The sequence below is a fragment of the Pleuronectes platessa genome, chromosome 2, assembly GCF_947347685.1.
Source record: "Pleuronectes platessa chromosome 2, fPlePla1.1, whole genome shotgun sequence".
NCBI lineage: Eukaryota > Metazoa > Chordata > Actinopteri > Pleuronectiformes > Pleuronectidae > Pleuronectes > Pleuronectes platessa.
This window is the reverse complement of record NC_070627.1, coordinates 18,093,596-18,109,048: the sequence shown is the minus strand read 5'-3', so window position 1 is coordinate 18,109,048 and position 15,453 is coordinate 18,093,596. Positions and strand designations below refer to the sequence as shown.

General features: G+C 40.3%; 1 protein-coding gene across 1 annotated transcript in view; it reads right to left on the bottom strand.

Annotated features, from left to right (window-relative positions):
• Nucleotides 1-10,884: 10,884 nt before the first annotated feature.
• kif21b (kinesin family member 21B) overlaps nt 10,885-15,453 on the bottom strand; it is a 56,267-nt gene continuing 51,698 nt past the window's right edge. Inside the window, exons 32-33 of the mRNA XM_053432255.1 lie at nt 12,553-12,752; nt 10,885-11,504 (exon numbers count right to left, since the gene is read on the bottom strand). Coding sequence (XP_053288230.1) covers nt 11,405-11,504; nt 12,553-12,752 — 300 coding nt within the window. The 3' untranslated portion in view covers nt 10,885-11,404. The remainder of the gene's footprint in view (nt 11,505-12,552; nt 12,753-15,453) is intronic.

The following is a 15,453-nucleotide window of genomic DNA, read 5'->3' as shown; positions in this document are numbered from 1 at the left end:
GAATCTGATTCGGGTGAGTGTGTTTCTGAAAATTCCCTCAATCATGACTTCAGTGGATCTTACACAAACCGCTGTCCAACAAACGTGCACATGTTAAATTCCAAGGCTTTACGGTGTATGCAGGGAGCGGCCTCATCTTTGGTATCATGGCGGAGCTGGCTTTCTACCCAGCGGTGGCTCTGATGTATTTTTTCGGAGTGATGAAAGCGACGCAGGACGATCGGGTGGAGCTGGACGACCGGGCGTCGATGAACGTGTTCTGTCTGTTTGTGCTGGGGCAGCCGCTGTGTCTGGTGATTGGAGGATACACGGGCATGGCCACGTACCTTCTCACAGCTCTGGTCTCCTACAACTTCCTGCCTTGGAGGACGACGAAAGAGATCGCAAAGGGAAAAGAATCAAAGAAGAAGACAAAGTGAGAACAAGGAACGGGCACTGTGTGGAGATTTAGAGAGAATTCTGTGAAAGAGGACATTTAATCGTAATCGTGTAAATAAGTGAATGTGTTGCTAAACGATGCATTTCGTTGTCATTTAACATTTTTCCGCAAATCATCTGCAGTTGTATGCATCTGTGATAAAAGAACATTTAGTCCTTTGCAAAGGTAGTGACTCATTTTCTGATTCCTCATGCAGCAGAAAGGGTGGAAGCTTTCATCCAAGGCAATTAGCCAGCATGGCTGAACTGACAAACAGAACAGTGCCGAATATAGGCCTATACAGAGAGATGTCATCAACTTCAAATCATTAAAAAAAAGAATAATCAATGATGGCCAATAATCTCAAAACCTGACCTATAGAGTAGGATTAATTTCCATTACTAAATGGTTAACTGTCGGTATTTCTATAGAGCTTTTCTAGTCTTGATGCCCGAGTGTATCTATGATCAGCCTTCTCTCTATCATACACTCAATCACCACCAGCCCAGCCATCAGGGGTAATTAGGAGTTCAGTATCATGCATAAAAACGCGGATTGGGAATTGAACCACCGACCCTCTACACAAGGAATTGTGAATACATTCTGGGTCTTCATATGAAAGAATATTGCTCTGGAGCATGTGAAGTTATTCAGTGAAGGAAGAGAAAGAAGTAACTGCTTCTTCTCATCCTTGACTTTACAGTGGACAACTGCATGTGTTGCACTTTGAGTTTCAATAGAGTCTAAACCTGATAACATGTCTGTGGATAGCTCACTGAACCCCACTGTGGACCATCTTTAAATGAATGAAATATTTAACATGCTATAAACATTAATGAATGCTGTCATCCCGCGCGCGCACACACACATACAGGCAAACACACACACAGAATTTTAAATTATGCAGCCATGTTCATGAATGACTGTGTCCCTCTGATGTGGCTAACCCTGGTAGCGTGTAGTGTGTGTGATGTCTAAAACCGGATTCAAAGAGAGCGAGTACAATGGGATTAGACCGTGCCGTTTGGTTGATAGTCGGTGGCTTTGTTCAGCCGTCTTGCTGATGCTCACTGTGTACATCTGAGGAACAGTTTATTTTTTTTTATGATGTTTATTACTTTCCTGAGCATTAAAATCCTCTTTGAGCTTGTGTTGCATGAAGTCATTTTCCAGGGCTCTAAATGTGTCTCCGTCTCTCACAGCGCTTCTTCTTTATCTCTCTTCCACTAAGGGTGAATTTATGTAAGGGATAACCTCGAGTGTCATAAAGGTTGTATTACCAATGTTCCACTTTTCACCACATCTTCTTTCAAGACGGTTTAGTTTTGCTCTCTACACGTTTCCACCATAACCTGCATAAACATGAATGCATTTTATGTTACATAAGTGTAGCCGTTTTCTGTATCCTCTATTATTTAAATCATCTTGAGTAGTCTGCCCTTCCTGAATCTCCATGTTCTTTTTCAGATTTTTTCTACAGGGATCTGCTCTCGGCAGAAGCCTCTCCTTTTAGCTAAAGTACTTCCAATAATTGTGGCCTGTGAGATTATTTAATCAGAGAGCAAAACAACAGATGTAAAAATAGAATAGGAAATAAAAAAATACAGTACTTATAAGAAATACAATACAAGAAAATCGTTTCTTTTTTTTCCTGTAACAAAATAAATTATCGTAAAATAGTACACTCACATGTCATTAACTGTGGTACCTTTTGGCTGTATGCCTGTCAGATCACAGACAGGGTAAAGGAAACTCATGCACAGCTGTACAGTGTTGCAGATGATGAATGTTCCAGGAGAATACTAGATCTAGATCAGGGGCCAGATCCTGGAATTTATTGGAACTTTTCTTAACATTCAAGATAGTTTGTTTTTCAACATTTTCTTTGATTTGTTACAGAATAATTCCTGGATCTCGATGAAGAAAATCACATCTTTAGAGGACTGATATTCATCAGTGTCTTTAATTTGGTGCAAATCCAACAAAAACTCCAGATCTAGTGAATTTAAATTTTGTTTCATAAGAGGACTGTTGAGCCTGAGGTACTCTACAGTGACATTCTAGTTTCATCCTGACGAGGTAAAGGATAAGCCAGGGTTTCTAGTTTAAGGGGATTGATGATAAAGGTCCATCTTGAGCGTCACTACAGCTGGAAACATGCAGAATCCGGTAAAGGTTAACTCAGTCACTCAAATAATCATCACTACCATCTGACATCAGATGTTTTGCCAGCGAGAAGCGGATCTAGCCATCGCACTAGAGAGGTCAGTGTGATCTCTGTTTAATGATTTAGTATGGCCCTTGAGAGATGTAATAAAAATTTAAAATTGAAATGGCTGTTGAAAGGAGAAAGGTTCCCTACCCATGATCTAAATCCTCAAGTTTTTTATCAATCAACTCTCCACTTACTCCTGAGGAGAATATCTACCTTTTTAGTTGCTTAACAACCACACTATGTTCACCAGTTCTGACTGTAAGCATTTGGTGCCTGGCAGATTTCGTTTATTAGAGCTTTTAAAAACAGATGTCGTCTGGAAACCCTCATGAGAACGGTAAGTATAACAGCATCAAGCAGGAAAATCCAAACCATGAGCTGACAGACAGTCACATGCTCTGTACAGCTGAGCATCTTTGATTTCATCACTTCAAGTGTTCATTTCACTTGTTGTTCAAAGTATGGATTAAAGTAGCTTTAAATTACTTCACTTCCAATTCAGATAGCATATGGATGTGGGCCACTTCAGGCGATGATACTGCACTTCTGGTCTTCTTGTGGCCCGGGCCAAATGGATGTGAGCCCGAAGTGGCCCGCTTGCAAAGTAGCAAATACCCAAATATCCCTAAACAAATTTGGGCCTTTTATGGCAAACAGGCATTGCTCCATGCAAGGAGTAACCTGGACGTGAGGCTAAAGTGGCCCCTGTGGTAAATGGTGAACATGATCCAAACAGCACATCACAAATTTGTATAATACATTTGGTATTGCTGTGGCTTACTTGTGGCCCAGATCTGGCAAACAGGAGCGCCAACATTCCACTGGGTATGTGGGCCACATCTGGGCCCAAACTATTTTGCTATCTGGGAGTGAGTGTCAGGGAATTCATTACTTATACACATTATAATTCCTTTAAAATCGTGTATGACTTAAATAATGCCTGACCTAAACTATGTTCCAAAATGGTTGACCTGAGAGGTCTGACCGCCTCTGCAGGAATGCTTTAGATCATATGTTTTGTGCATGTGTTTCATGTACTGCACTCTCGAGTTAGTGCTCAAGTGTGTGAGTCGGGTCTCCTCGCTGAACCATCACAAAAGAAAATGACGTCAGAGTCTTGAATAGGGTTTGATTTAAATCAGGCCTCGGGGAGTTAAAGTGTCAATCAAAACTCCACAATAATTTGTAAGCAACTGATTATCCGTATCAACTAATGGAAGCAGTGTGACCGGGTATAAAGGTGGAGCTCTGTGAACTGAGATGTTAGAGATGGACAAAATGTGGAGACCCGGTGCTGGAGCTGTGGTTAGAGCAGCCTTTAAGTCCCTGAATGTGAGAGTTGGACCTTGCTAACCCCTCTCTGAGGTTATCAGTTTGACATTCTCACTATGACAATACTAACACACCCTGATATTTAGTAGTTCATATTTACCATATTCACACTAGCTTCCGCTACTAAGCATGAAAGTCAAACAGCTGAGGCGGACAGGAAAATTTGACCTGATTTTGGCACAAGATGAAAAGTAATTTGTGTTTACTCAACAGTTAGCCCAGTGAAAATGAAAGCATTTATGAAAGCATCTCTTGGGCTAAATTTCAAATAGATTTTTTATGGTTACAGAGTGATTGATACAGACAGAGACTTATGGATCCGCAAGTAAGAACTGACTTACTGCCGCGCCGGTGTAATGAAACCGATGAAGACATTCAAATGAAACTTCAGGATTTTACAGAGGAAGCAATGGAGCACATACAGCTGGGACGTGACAGGGTTTGTAATGGATGTTTATTTGGTTGTGACTGGCATCTTCAAATAGTCTTTGCCTCCTTGGAGGCATTAATGGCAGTCATACATCACACTGCTTGTGTCTCCCGACGGGGCTGGGACAAGCGCAGCCCAACACAAGTTAATGATCGGAGTTTGCAAAGGAAATGAAGATGTATGAGTTCTGTGTCTGCATGTGCAGCCCTGAAGTAGAAATAAATGCATCTGGATGAAAAATCATCCCTCCACGTCTACATCCCATCCCTTACAACCTGTTTGTTAGTTTATCCTGAATGATCAATAAACTCCTCGTCCATCTGCAGGGTAGAAGATCATTTTCATCCTCAACTTCTTTCTTCTTAAGTTCAGACTGAGGACATCAGGAGCTAAGTGTTGTAATCTGCAGACAGCTCTGTAAACAATTTGAAAAGTCCATTCGATCATGGTTTTAAAAAATCTGTCAAGTAATCAGGTGTCCTCTTGTCAAAAGGCTTTTGTTTGACAAACAAGGACTGCACTGGCTAAATATATTTTATTATCAGTTAATGCGCTGAATGCGCTTTGTTCGTTATTTGGCTATAAGATGTGAGAAAATGTCCATCAAACTTTTCTACAAGAAAATTTCTGCACTTAAATACGTTTTGATGATATTTATTGCCAAAGGTTATATTTTTACAATCTACGTTTAGTGAATCTATACAATGTTTAGTTAGTTATTGTGAAGATCTTTCAGGTTTCTGTCACATCTGCGTCTCTGACCAATTCTGTTTTGTGTAATCCTGTATACTAACAGACAAATAAACCAAGAAGACGACATAACCAACTTGGCAGAGGTACTAAAATCTGATCTGGATGCAGGGTTATTGCATTTATATATATATATTCTCCACAATAAAAGACCACAAGAGAATTGTTTTCAACTTACAGCATTTATTTTCTTGAAGGAATGTCGTATCCTTCATTAAATATGTATGTACATTATTTACAGGTAAAACATATTTTACATGGCTTGGCTGCATGCACATTGTCATATACATAAAAAAGAACTGTAGACACATTTACACTTTAAAGAGGGAGGAGTCTGTGCAATAAAAGGCACACATGACCTTTGACCCTGCATTTATGTCCCATGAGTACATCAGACAGTCTCACATATCGTATTACCACACACACACACACACAACTGGAGGAAAAAACTACTTGAGCAGCTGCAGGGAAGACGTGTGTTGCTGTGTGATGGAGATTCACAGACGATCTGCAGAGCAGCGAAGTGCCCTGTTGATCAGCAGCCCTCTCCATTGTGTCTAAATGCGATCCCATCCACTCAGCAGCCGGAGGCAATGTTGAAAGTCTTTTCAGCCACAATGAAAAAGTGAGAGGAGCGATCATCCCACTTAGAACAGAATTCCACAATCTGCAGGACAATCTACAATCCTCTGAACACGCACAGATTCAAGATATTAAGTGAACGATTATCAATGTCCTACACACACATTCTGTTTCTTTAAGGCAGTGAAACCTGTTGGCTGAGGCACGAGGCTGAAGCTGAGACACTGACTACTGAAGCTTTTATTTCCTAGTAGCTGTACGATGGTTGGGCCGGTTGGGGAAGTGGTAGAGGTGTTTGTCTGACTGACAGCTTGACTCTGCTCTGTGGATCAATATTGACTAGAGGAGACAGACTGATTAAAGCCACTGTGCACTGAACTCATGTGCTTGTTATTAGTGTTTCTTTCATTCTTTTCTATTGCATTACGTTTGAATGTTTTACTTTGCCTTTTCGACTTTTATGTTTTATATTCTTGTTTTTATTTGTCTTCTTTGCAAAGCACCTTTTACGCACTTTGTTTTTAAAGGTGCTATATATTATTATTATTATTATTAAACTGTGTGTGCTGTCCAAAAACATAAATAGATGACACACACAGCAACAGCAAGTCAGGGGGTCGGGGGTTTATAATGGTAGTCGGTTAATTTTGTGTGCCCAGTTGAGATCCGTAGCTTTACACAGTTTCTAAATGGGTCTTTTTTAATCTATCTCTAGGGGGCACCAAAATTAAACATCACAATCCCTTTAAAAGAGCAGGCAAACAGCTCTCTGTGATTTTAAGCTTTGGTCAAATAGCTTCCTTATTTAAACCAGTTGCTAATATTTGTAACGTGAATTTACAATAGATTTTCTTGACTGAAACTTGGCCGTAGATGCTTGCCTCCAAATGGTGAATCCATTTGGAATTGGAGGGCTATTGATCAAATAAACCTCACTATGTGTTCAATCCTTTCCTGAAAGAATATTTAATCACATAGGATTTATCCCTGTAGTCGACTGCTGCAGAAGAAACAGATTGGATTTCATTATCCAGTGTTTCCAGTTATATATAGATGAATGTGACCAGTTTGTGGTCATTGATATCAAGTCAAATGTCTGAAAGCCAGCAGACAGACATTACAGATAGTTTTTAGAAAATAGCACAAGATGATAAATATACCTTGTACGTTTCTGCACAATTTAAGTTACTAACTGCCGTTAGATGTTAGCAGGTGTTAGGGACATAACTTCAGTTGTGCACCGTAGCATCAGAGTCTCCTGAGCATCCACAGAGGTTTGCATGCTGCTCAGTCAAACTGAAAGTTCTCAACTTGCATAACATCTACTCGAAAAAAGGAAACTTTAAAGACAGGGACACACTGGGGAGGGTCTACGTCTTAACCGTTATCTTACATGTTGCATCAGCACAAACATTATTATCACTCAATTCTAAAGCTACAGTAGATCTAAGCATGTGTGTTCTCCTCAATACAATGTCAGTGGTTGGAGCCTTGTTGGGACTCATTAATTCAGTCTTTGTAAACTAAGTCTAGAACTAGGCTCAATACATATCTTGTTCAGTATTCACAGCAATTTTCATATTTCAAAGTGCATGTAAATCCTAACTTCAAAAGGTTACACTGAGGCCAACTGATGAGGCAGAAGTGAGTTAACCTCAACTGCAGCAGCTCTGTAATAAAAGAAATGGTTTTGACACATATTTACATTTGATTAAGTCATGAAGTGGGGCCGACATCGCCTGAAATCCAGGTCTCACAGCTCGGGACAACTTTGGGTGGAGCTGATAGGACAGGGCTTCTGTTTGGCTATAATAATACATATTTTACACCGCATTAAGCAGGTATGCATAGCTTGTTTTTAAACATGGGTAAACCTGCTAAAAAGGCCAATCGACTCCTCTCCCACTGCCAGTAGAGGCGCTTGTATCTCAGTTTCCCCCCGGATGCATCACGCTCATCGTCATTAATTCACTGAACACCGAGGCGCTCTCTCACCTCCCTGTCTTGCCCAATTAGTGCGTTCACCCGGGTTTCACATTTAAAGTGAGAGTCATTTGACCCGGGAGCCTCTTTTGTGAAACACTATATTCTATACATAATAATAGAGCGTCAATCACAGTTAGAATACCAACAAATTATTCTGAAATTCAAAGGTAATTCCCCCTTCGGTGCTCTACATTATGACAATATAAGGAGGAAGGTATCGCCCACTGAACTCCTTTGAGTTTTGAGATGTCCAAGCAACTGAGGAGAGCCTCTAATGTCATGCATCCTACAGCAAATATACAGGCACAGGGGAACACGAGAGAGAGAGAGAGAGAGAGAGAGAGAGAGAGAGAGAGAGAGACTAAAGCTACAGGACAAGATCTTCTCAAGCAATAAATAGGAGTCTGTTCGGGTGAAATAAAGAGATTAAGGCTGTTTTAGCTTTGTTATCACATGAAACACAGCACGAGCTCGTCAGTTTGGCGAATTGGCACAGATAAATCCATAGTGTACATAGAAGGGCCCAGTGGAGTCTGACTTAAGGTTAAAGTAAACAACCCCTTATGTTACGCAGGTTCATTTCCCTACTGATCACATTTTGTACCACTCACTCCAGACAAACCACTACACAAAAATAATAACATATGTCAAACAATGTTCAGAAATCAGTGCACATCTCTCAGAGTGGCAAGTATTTCAGCTTTGGCCAGATTTGGGAAGATAGTCATTTAAGATGTTTACATTTTGTACAAAAGGTACGGTACATATATAATAAGTAAAGGGAGTCAAATGCAACAGCAAACCATCAAAGTAAGTATTTTACAAAACAAGGGGTGATACACTGATAGTACCTCTTTTTCTCAAAGTAAAAGAAAAAGTCTCAAACAAGGCATTTGGTCGATTCCAAGAGCTACCTCAATTCACAGGGTCGAGTCAAGATGTGCAAATCAATAAAATCATCCTTCAACCATTTCCTGAGATTCTAAGTGTAGCAAAATATTAAAACAAAAATGCTTCAACAAATCGCCACCCATCCACACATTTGCCTCCAAAGCCCCCCTACCCACCCCAATATAAAATAAAAACCCACATCATTGCTTTTAGAGAGTGTCAGCAGCTTGAAACTCACATGGGATCTGTCAAACATGAGCAGTGTGTACTCACTTATTGAAGAAAACGTACTGAAGGTTTTACAAACTTCCGCAGCTAGTTTTTTGCTGCTGCTTTATGATCCAAGCAGTTTTTCCGCTTGACTGCATATGTTTCTGGGTCTTAAATCACCAACATAATTGTTTTCTACAGAAAGGGGGGGGGGATTTCAGAGGTAAATAAAAGGGATAAATGTGATGTGAACGGACATGATTTTTTTTTTTTACAGTGTTAAGACATCTGTTTGTTTGTCATTTTGGAATAATTGAAGTTCATCAACCTAAAGAAATGTGAATGCTTCAGGCGTCAGACATCGAAAAGAGAATTGAAGTGATGTTTTGTTACTGTTGCATGAAGGTGAGTATATGTGTGCACGTGCACAGTAAGTGACTGCTGCAGTGCTGAACTTGCTTCATTAAAAAGACACTAAATCACCACAGTGAGGGGTGTCAACACCTCTCAGGGGAGATATATCACCGAACCCTCCGGTGAAATCTTGGGCTTTTGTGTTTGTCTGCAGTTTGTGTACATGCGCGGTTGACCACACATGCGCTCTGCCACATAAACAGATTTGTCGAGGAAGCTTCATCCCGTCTTGAAATGTAGCAGCAAAGAGTGGGTGGGAGAAATTTGGGTTTTAAAATAGAAGTCCCTCTCAGTATTATGACCTACTTTCACCCAAGTAATCTTGCCTGAAAAGCAGCCGGTAAAGCTGCGAGACCGCTAATTAAACTGTTTTTTCCCAGAGAAGTTCAGTAGCTGGGTAGGAGGTGGACTGCTGGGTAAGGCTGATCAGTCCATCACCGTCACTAACTTTAAAGATAAGAGAGGAGCTGAGAGCAAGCGTTTACCTGGAGGACAAATGGAAGGTAGGTGCCACTGTAGAATGGTTAAGATTATGATCTGACATACATAGGCCACCATGGAGTACCTAACGCACAAATGTCTGAGGCATGTGTACTGCAGGTGTGCACTATTTGTGCCATGTGCACGGTTTCCTATTTCTTTTTTTGGCCAGTTAGCACTTCAGAGAGCAAACAATACAGCCTGGTCAGATTCTCTGGGGGCCAGTGCTACGTTAAGTTGTGCTACTGGACGTGTGCTTTGCTGCTTGCGAGGTCAGCAGCTAGACAGTCTGATAGCCAGAGGGCCACAGAGGACACATCCACACAGACACGTAGAGCTTGGCATTTTATGAAGACTTCAAGAGGTCAAGCACCAGGTGTTGTGTGCACGGAGACCTGTAAAAAGTTTCCTTCCAAACCTCACACCGAAGTCCAGAACAACTGAGGTAGGGAAAATAATAAATTAATAAAATACTATACATTAAAAAAAAACAGGACTTGTTGAATGCAGTTACGTTCCAGTGATGTACAGGGAAATTCTCCAGTGATATTCAAACTATCCACTGCAACAAACACACAGGGTATGAGCGTCCAGTGGGTTCAGTGTCAGAACAACCACAACACTAATGACCACAAATAGTCTTTTATGGAAACTTGAAGCTCCATTTCTAAGGTAGCGTCGCTCGGAGATCTAAATCCGGAATATATCTCCACGTTCAGACGGTACATCAACCCACACGTTCATCTCTAGCTGCTTCGCAAGTTTTCTGAAACCTTAGTGAAAGAACAGAAGGACACTTTTATCTCTTCCTTTCCACCCGAGACAGATCTGATGCGAGGAGAAATATCGTTCTGCCTAGTGTATCCATGTCGATGAAGATGTGGTCTGTCTGGTCCAAACAGCATCACACCTGAATGGCACTTTCAAATTGGCAGTAAAAAAAATCGGAGATGCAAAGAGTCTTTTGCCTTCGGAAAAATATCCCACATCGGCTCTATCATTTTGAAAAAAAAAACTAGATTGCCTTGGAAACTGTGATTTCAGTGTCGTATCTCATAACTTGAGGTGGTTGTTGACAATGGAAACCATCAGTTGTCTTTCAGTCGTCACCTCTTCATCCACAATTTTGACAACCAGATCTTCACTGTCTTGTCACTAGAGAGAGAGAGAGAGAGAGAGAGAGAGAGAGAGAGAGAGAGAGAGAGAGAGAGAGAAAGGAGGGTGGTGGTGAGACACAACAAAGGAAGAAAATAGCAGAACATCTATCAGGCAGTCTTTTCCTTTAAAAAACAACCACAAAGACAGTGACAAAAAGATGCACTTCACAGACACTCACACACATGCAAACACACAAAATTGGGGGAATTGGTTATCTTGAGTTCCAGAAGAACAACTCGCGGATTTTAGACATGAACTCCAAACAAAGAAAATATCCTTATTTCCCATAATACAAACAAGATTAGTTAGATCTGCACACATGAGAATATTAAAAGTTACTTTGCGTAAAACTATGAGTAATTTGATTGTTTGTTTTTGTCTTTGTGGAGGCAGTGGTCTGGAATCAGTTCAGAAAAGGGGCGAACAGAAAAGGGAAGAAACTGAGAAAGGAAAAACTAATGTAAGGGGGAGAAAATGTGGAAATTAGTTTAAGAGAGTACCAGAGGAGGGGAGGGTTGGTGAGCAGAGAGGAGGCAGATCACGGGAGGCTGGTGGCCCGGCCCTTGATGGCCAGGACCCGTCGAGGAAGACATGGAGTCAAGCCGGGCACATAGGTCCACAACTTCACCCTGCAGTCACTGGGGTCGCACGAGGGGGAGGAGGAGGAGGAGGAAGGTAAGGATGAAGAACAGTGACCATACAGGTGGAAAAAAGTTTGTCCACAGAAAGAAGATAGAAGAACAGAGCATGAGATGTGGGGAGAAGAGAAGAAAGATGAGCAAAGAAGACAAAGCTTCAGTGAAAATCCGCCAGATAATTGAGAAGAGAGAGAATGAACAGGAGAGACCACTCAGACAAAGAGGAAATCAAGCGTTTTCTCAGTCTGATGTAGCAAATAGAAAGACAAAGAAGCACTGTGACCCTCTCTGAGCTGCACAACGCTGACGCACACCTGCAGCTTTATGCAAGAGAAGAATCAAACATGAATCATAATCTAGTCATGGACATTTCATGGAAATCAGGAACATTTTCCTGTCCAACATCCTCTCTGATCCAAGCCCATACATCCCTAAAGAAATACGTCTTTCAATATTGGTCATAAGTTTAGAGTTTTCATCTTATAAAAAGGCTGACCAATGTCTTACACAGCTGCACACTATGCTCTTCTGTAACAGTTACTGAAACAGCCGTAAATTATGCGATTGTTAGGGATTATTTTAACCAGCAGATTAATAAACAATCAATATTAAATAAACTACAGTGCCCATTAAATTACAGTGGGAGAAAAATGTCTGCCAGATCAACCATGAGGCCTAGTTATTTATTTTCAATGGTGTTACGACGATGGCAATAAAATGTATTAGGGTTTGGCAACTTGTTTGTAAGATTCATTTATTTCTGCTCTTTTCATAGGATTTGTAAACAGGACAGAAAATGGAGAATCTTTATTGATCCCGGGGTCAAAATTGGTGTAATCAATATATAAGAATATTCCTTTAGACATAACAGGGACATTTCACTCTCAAAATAGGTAATACTGTGTCTTTTAATCCATATTCTTTAATTATGTCAATAAAATAGTGCATTGCATAGATAGGAAAGTTTGACGGATACTTCTACCTTCCAGTATTTTGAAAGGAACGATTTTCGGACTAGTAGTGGTGGAGAACTGTAACGTTATTTTACCTGGATGCAGTGAAGATCTGTCTCGAGTTGGTACATATGGCATTGATGGGGCTTTCGTGACCCCTGACCTCTCCTATGGGGGAGAAGTTGTCCACGTTCCACACCTTGAGCACACCGCCCCGACAGCCGCTCAGCAGCATCGGCCGGCCCGGGACGTACGCCAGGGCGCACACCCAGTCTTTGTGGGAGTTAGGGATTTGCTGTGAGGAGAAGGCAGAGAGACACCAAGAGTCAGAGAGATCAAAATACTACATGTTGTGTTTCTACATCAACACAACTAATCCAGTGGTTTCACAGCAGTTGTGTTAATGAGCCGTTGTGTTCCTGAAAATAGAGGCAGTAAAACTTATTTTATTCGTTCATGTTTAATGGATATAAATTATCTTCATTCAAGCATATTTTCTTGAATGCATATGTAAGTACTTGAGATACATTTATCTTTCTATTGTTTAATAAGATAATCACATTGACATCAGCCTCTATTTAACAATCCACAGGAGAGAAATAAAGCTACAAAAGTGAGATGTGTTACTGAGTAAGTCTAATTAGGACACATTTTAATTCTTTATAGGGTATGTGAGAGTTTGCTTTAAAATGAATGTTGTCTAGTTTTCTTTTTTCTACCATCATATAAAATCCTGCATAGATCCAAATGCCCTTGCATCCCCTTAAACTCCAAAAGCACCATTTTCTGTTTTTGTGTGTTGAGGCTGCAGCTCAGCTGTAACTCACTTCAGAACCTCGCTTCTGCTGCACGGAACAAACTGTAACACACTGACAACACAACTGTCTTCTGAATAGACGTCCTGCTCTTTATTTTTTTATTTTCCTATATGTTCTTCCTGTGCTGTATAAGAGAGAAAACAAAGAACGGAGTGAACCGCGCCTGAGCTGCAGGGGTGAGACGTTCAACATTTTGAGTCCAAATACCATCATCGTCTTAAAGCACAGAGCAAACATTCAAAATGCTATTTGCATTTTACATGTGGTCTTGTTAAATTCTTATTTTGTCTACACTTTGAATTTTTCAGCTGTTGTGTTCGTGTCTTTGTTTCTAATTGGACTGAAGATGAATTCACTCAGAACAGTGGAACTACTTTGTGCTGCTGTGACATTTGCTTCTGTCAGTTGTTATTTTCTAGTTGCATTTTGAGATTAGAATTCAATCAACCTAACACTATGAGTTATTTTCCTTTATTGTTTTCATCAAGTATCGGACACACTAATATGTTTGCTGTTGTGAAGTTTTTCAACACTGCAGTGACTCAGTCTGATTGTAAAGGTTGTAAAGTTATAAAAGCAATATATATATTATTTTAGCCACATTCATCACAGTTTAATTAACAGAGCCAAAAGCGATTTCAATATTGTCCAAAAGGCTGTAATTCACTCTGTAGCTCACAATCTAGTGCAGATAACGCACTGCTTTGAATAAACAAAGGTGGATACAAAACCGCATGACTCAGTAACTCAGGAATTTGTAAATCACAAAACAAGATAAAAACTATTTGATTATATATTATCTTGCTGCTGCCGGACGGAAACTGTATTTATCTGACGGGCACTCAGAGAGCGCATACCTCCACCGAGGCTGATTTATCACCATAGTGCTTTTACGTGTAATGAGATTAGATGCATCCAGATCATTATCGGGATCTGCATTGTTTCTGTAGAAATTCTAAAAATGATGAGAATCTCACAAGGCTTAAGAACGTGGAAAAATGGAATCCACTCTAAAATGTAATGGGTTCTTCTTTGGCCCATTCAGGGACATCTGATTTGCTGTTTATAGTTCTGTATTTTGTCAGACTTTTTTTTATAGTAGGCTCTTTCTACCTTGCTTTAATTTAAATTTAACTCTTGCACTGCTGAGCTGACCAGGTTGCTACCACTTCTCATTTTACTGTTGACCCTGTGTTAACTGCAAATGACAAATAAAACTTCAACTTGAACTATCCCACACTTCCAAGTTTCAAGAAAATCTGCTCAGTAATGTTTTGTGTGTTCCTTTTGAAAGCCAGACAAAGCTATGAAAACTTAACCTCCTTGGCCAATGCAATAACTACAATGCTGTCTGTTGTGTAAACACTAGTGTCTAGACAGCAGGTAGAGTGAACCTATGGATTCATGTCATTCATGATGTAACACTTGAGGTCAGTGTTCCTGGAGAGAGCAGAATAAGGGAACAGTCAAACACACACAACCCCAATGGTACTGAGGTTTCCATAGAGCCTATTAGTATTACCGACTCACTCATGAGCCGTATCAAACCTGGCTTGACAGCTACCATCTTATCATACATGAAAAGAATAGAGGCCAAACATAAACCACAGCATTATTACACTGATATTGAAAGTCAGTAATGTTTGTGCAGCAACAATAAAACAGGTAAAACCCAAAGATGCAATCTGATGACGTGGCATCTCTTGTATCTAGGCAACACAGGAAAGGTACATTACACAATTTCGTGTTTTTAGTCACTTCTTTCCATTCATTATTATGGACACGTGTCATCAATGATCATGCCATGTGGAGAATCATTTAAATTAAGCTTTAATAAACATGTGTCTTGTTAACATATGAACATCCCTGTGATTCAGGTCTAAATAACATATTCCCACATTTACCCAGTTTGCATTGGTTTGTGTATCAAATGTATTATGTGTAATAGCACAGTTTTATCATTATCAATTTGGAGGTCCCTCTGTGTTACTGAACAGAACACTGGGGTCAGCAGATTTTTGTCATTTAAATGTGGAATCTGTTCAGAGAAGAGAATTCATGAAATACAAAAACCAGTCGGGCGAGGCAGTTCAAAGACAGACACCCCACTAGTGTTGGATGGAACAGAAGCTGTCGACGAGGAATAACAATTGCAAAGAATAAAGAGAAGCTTTTCAC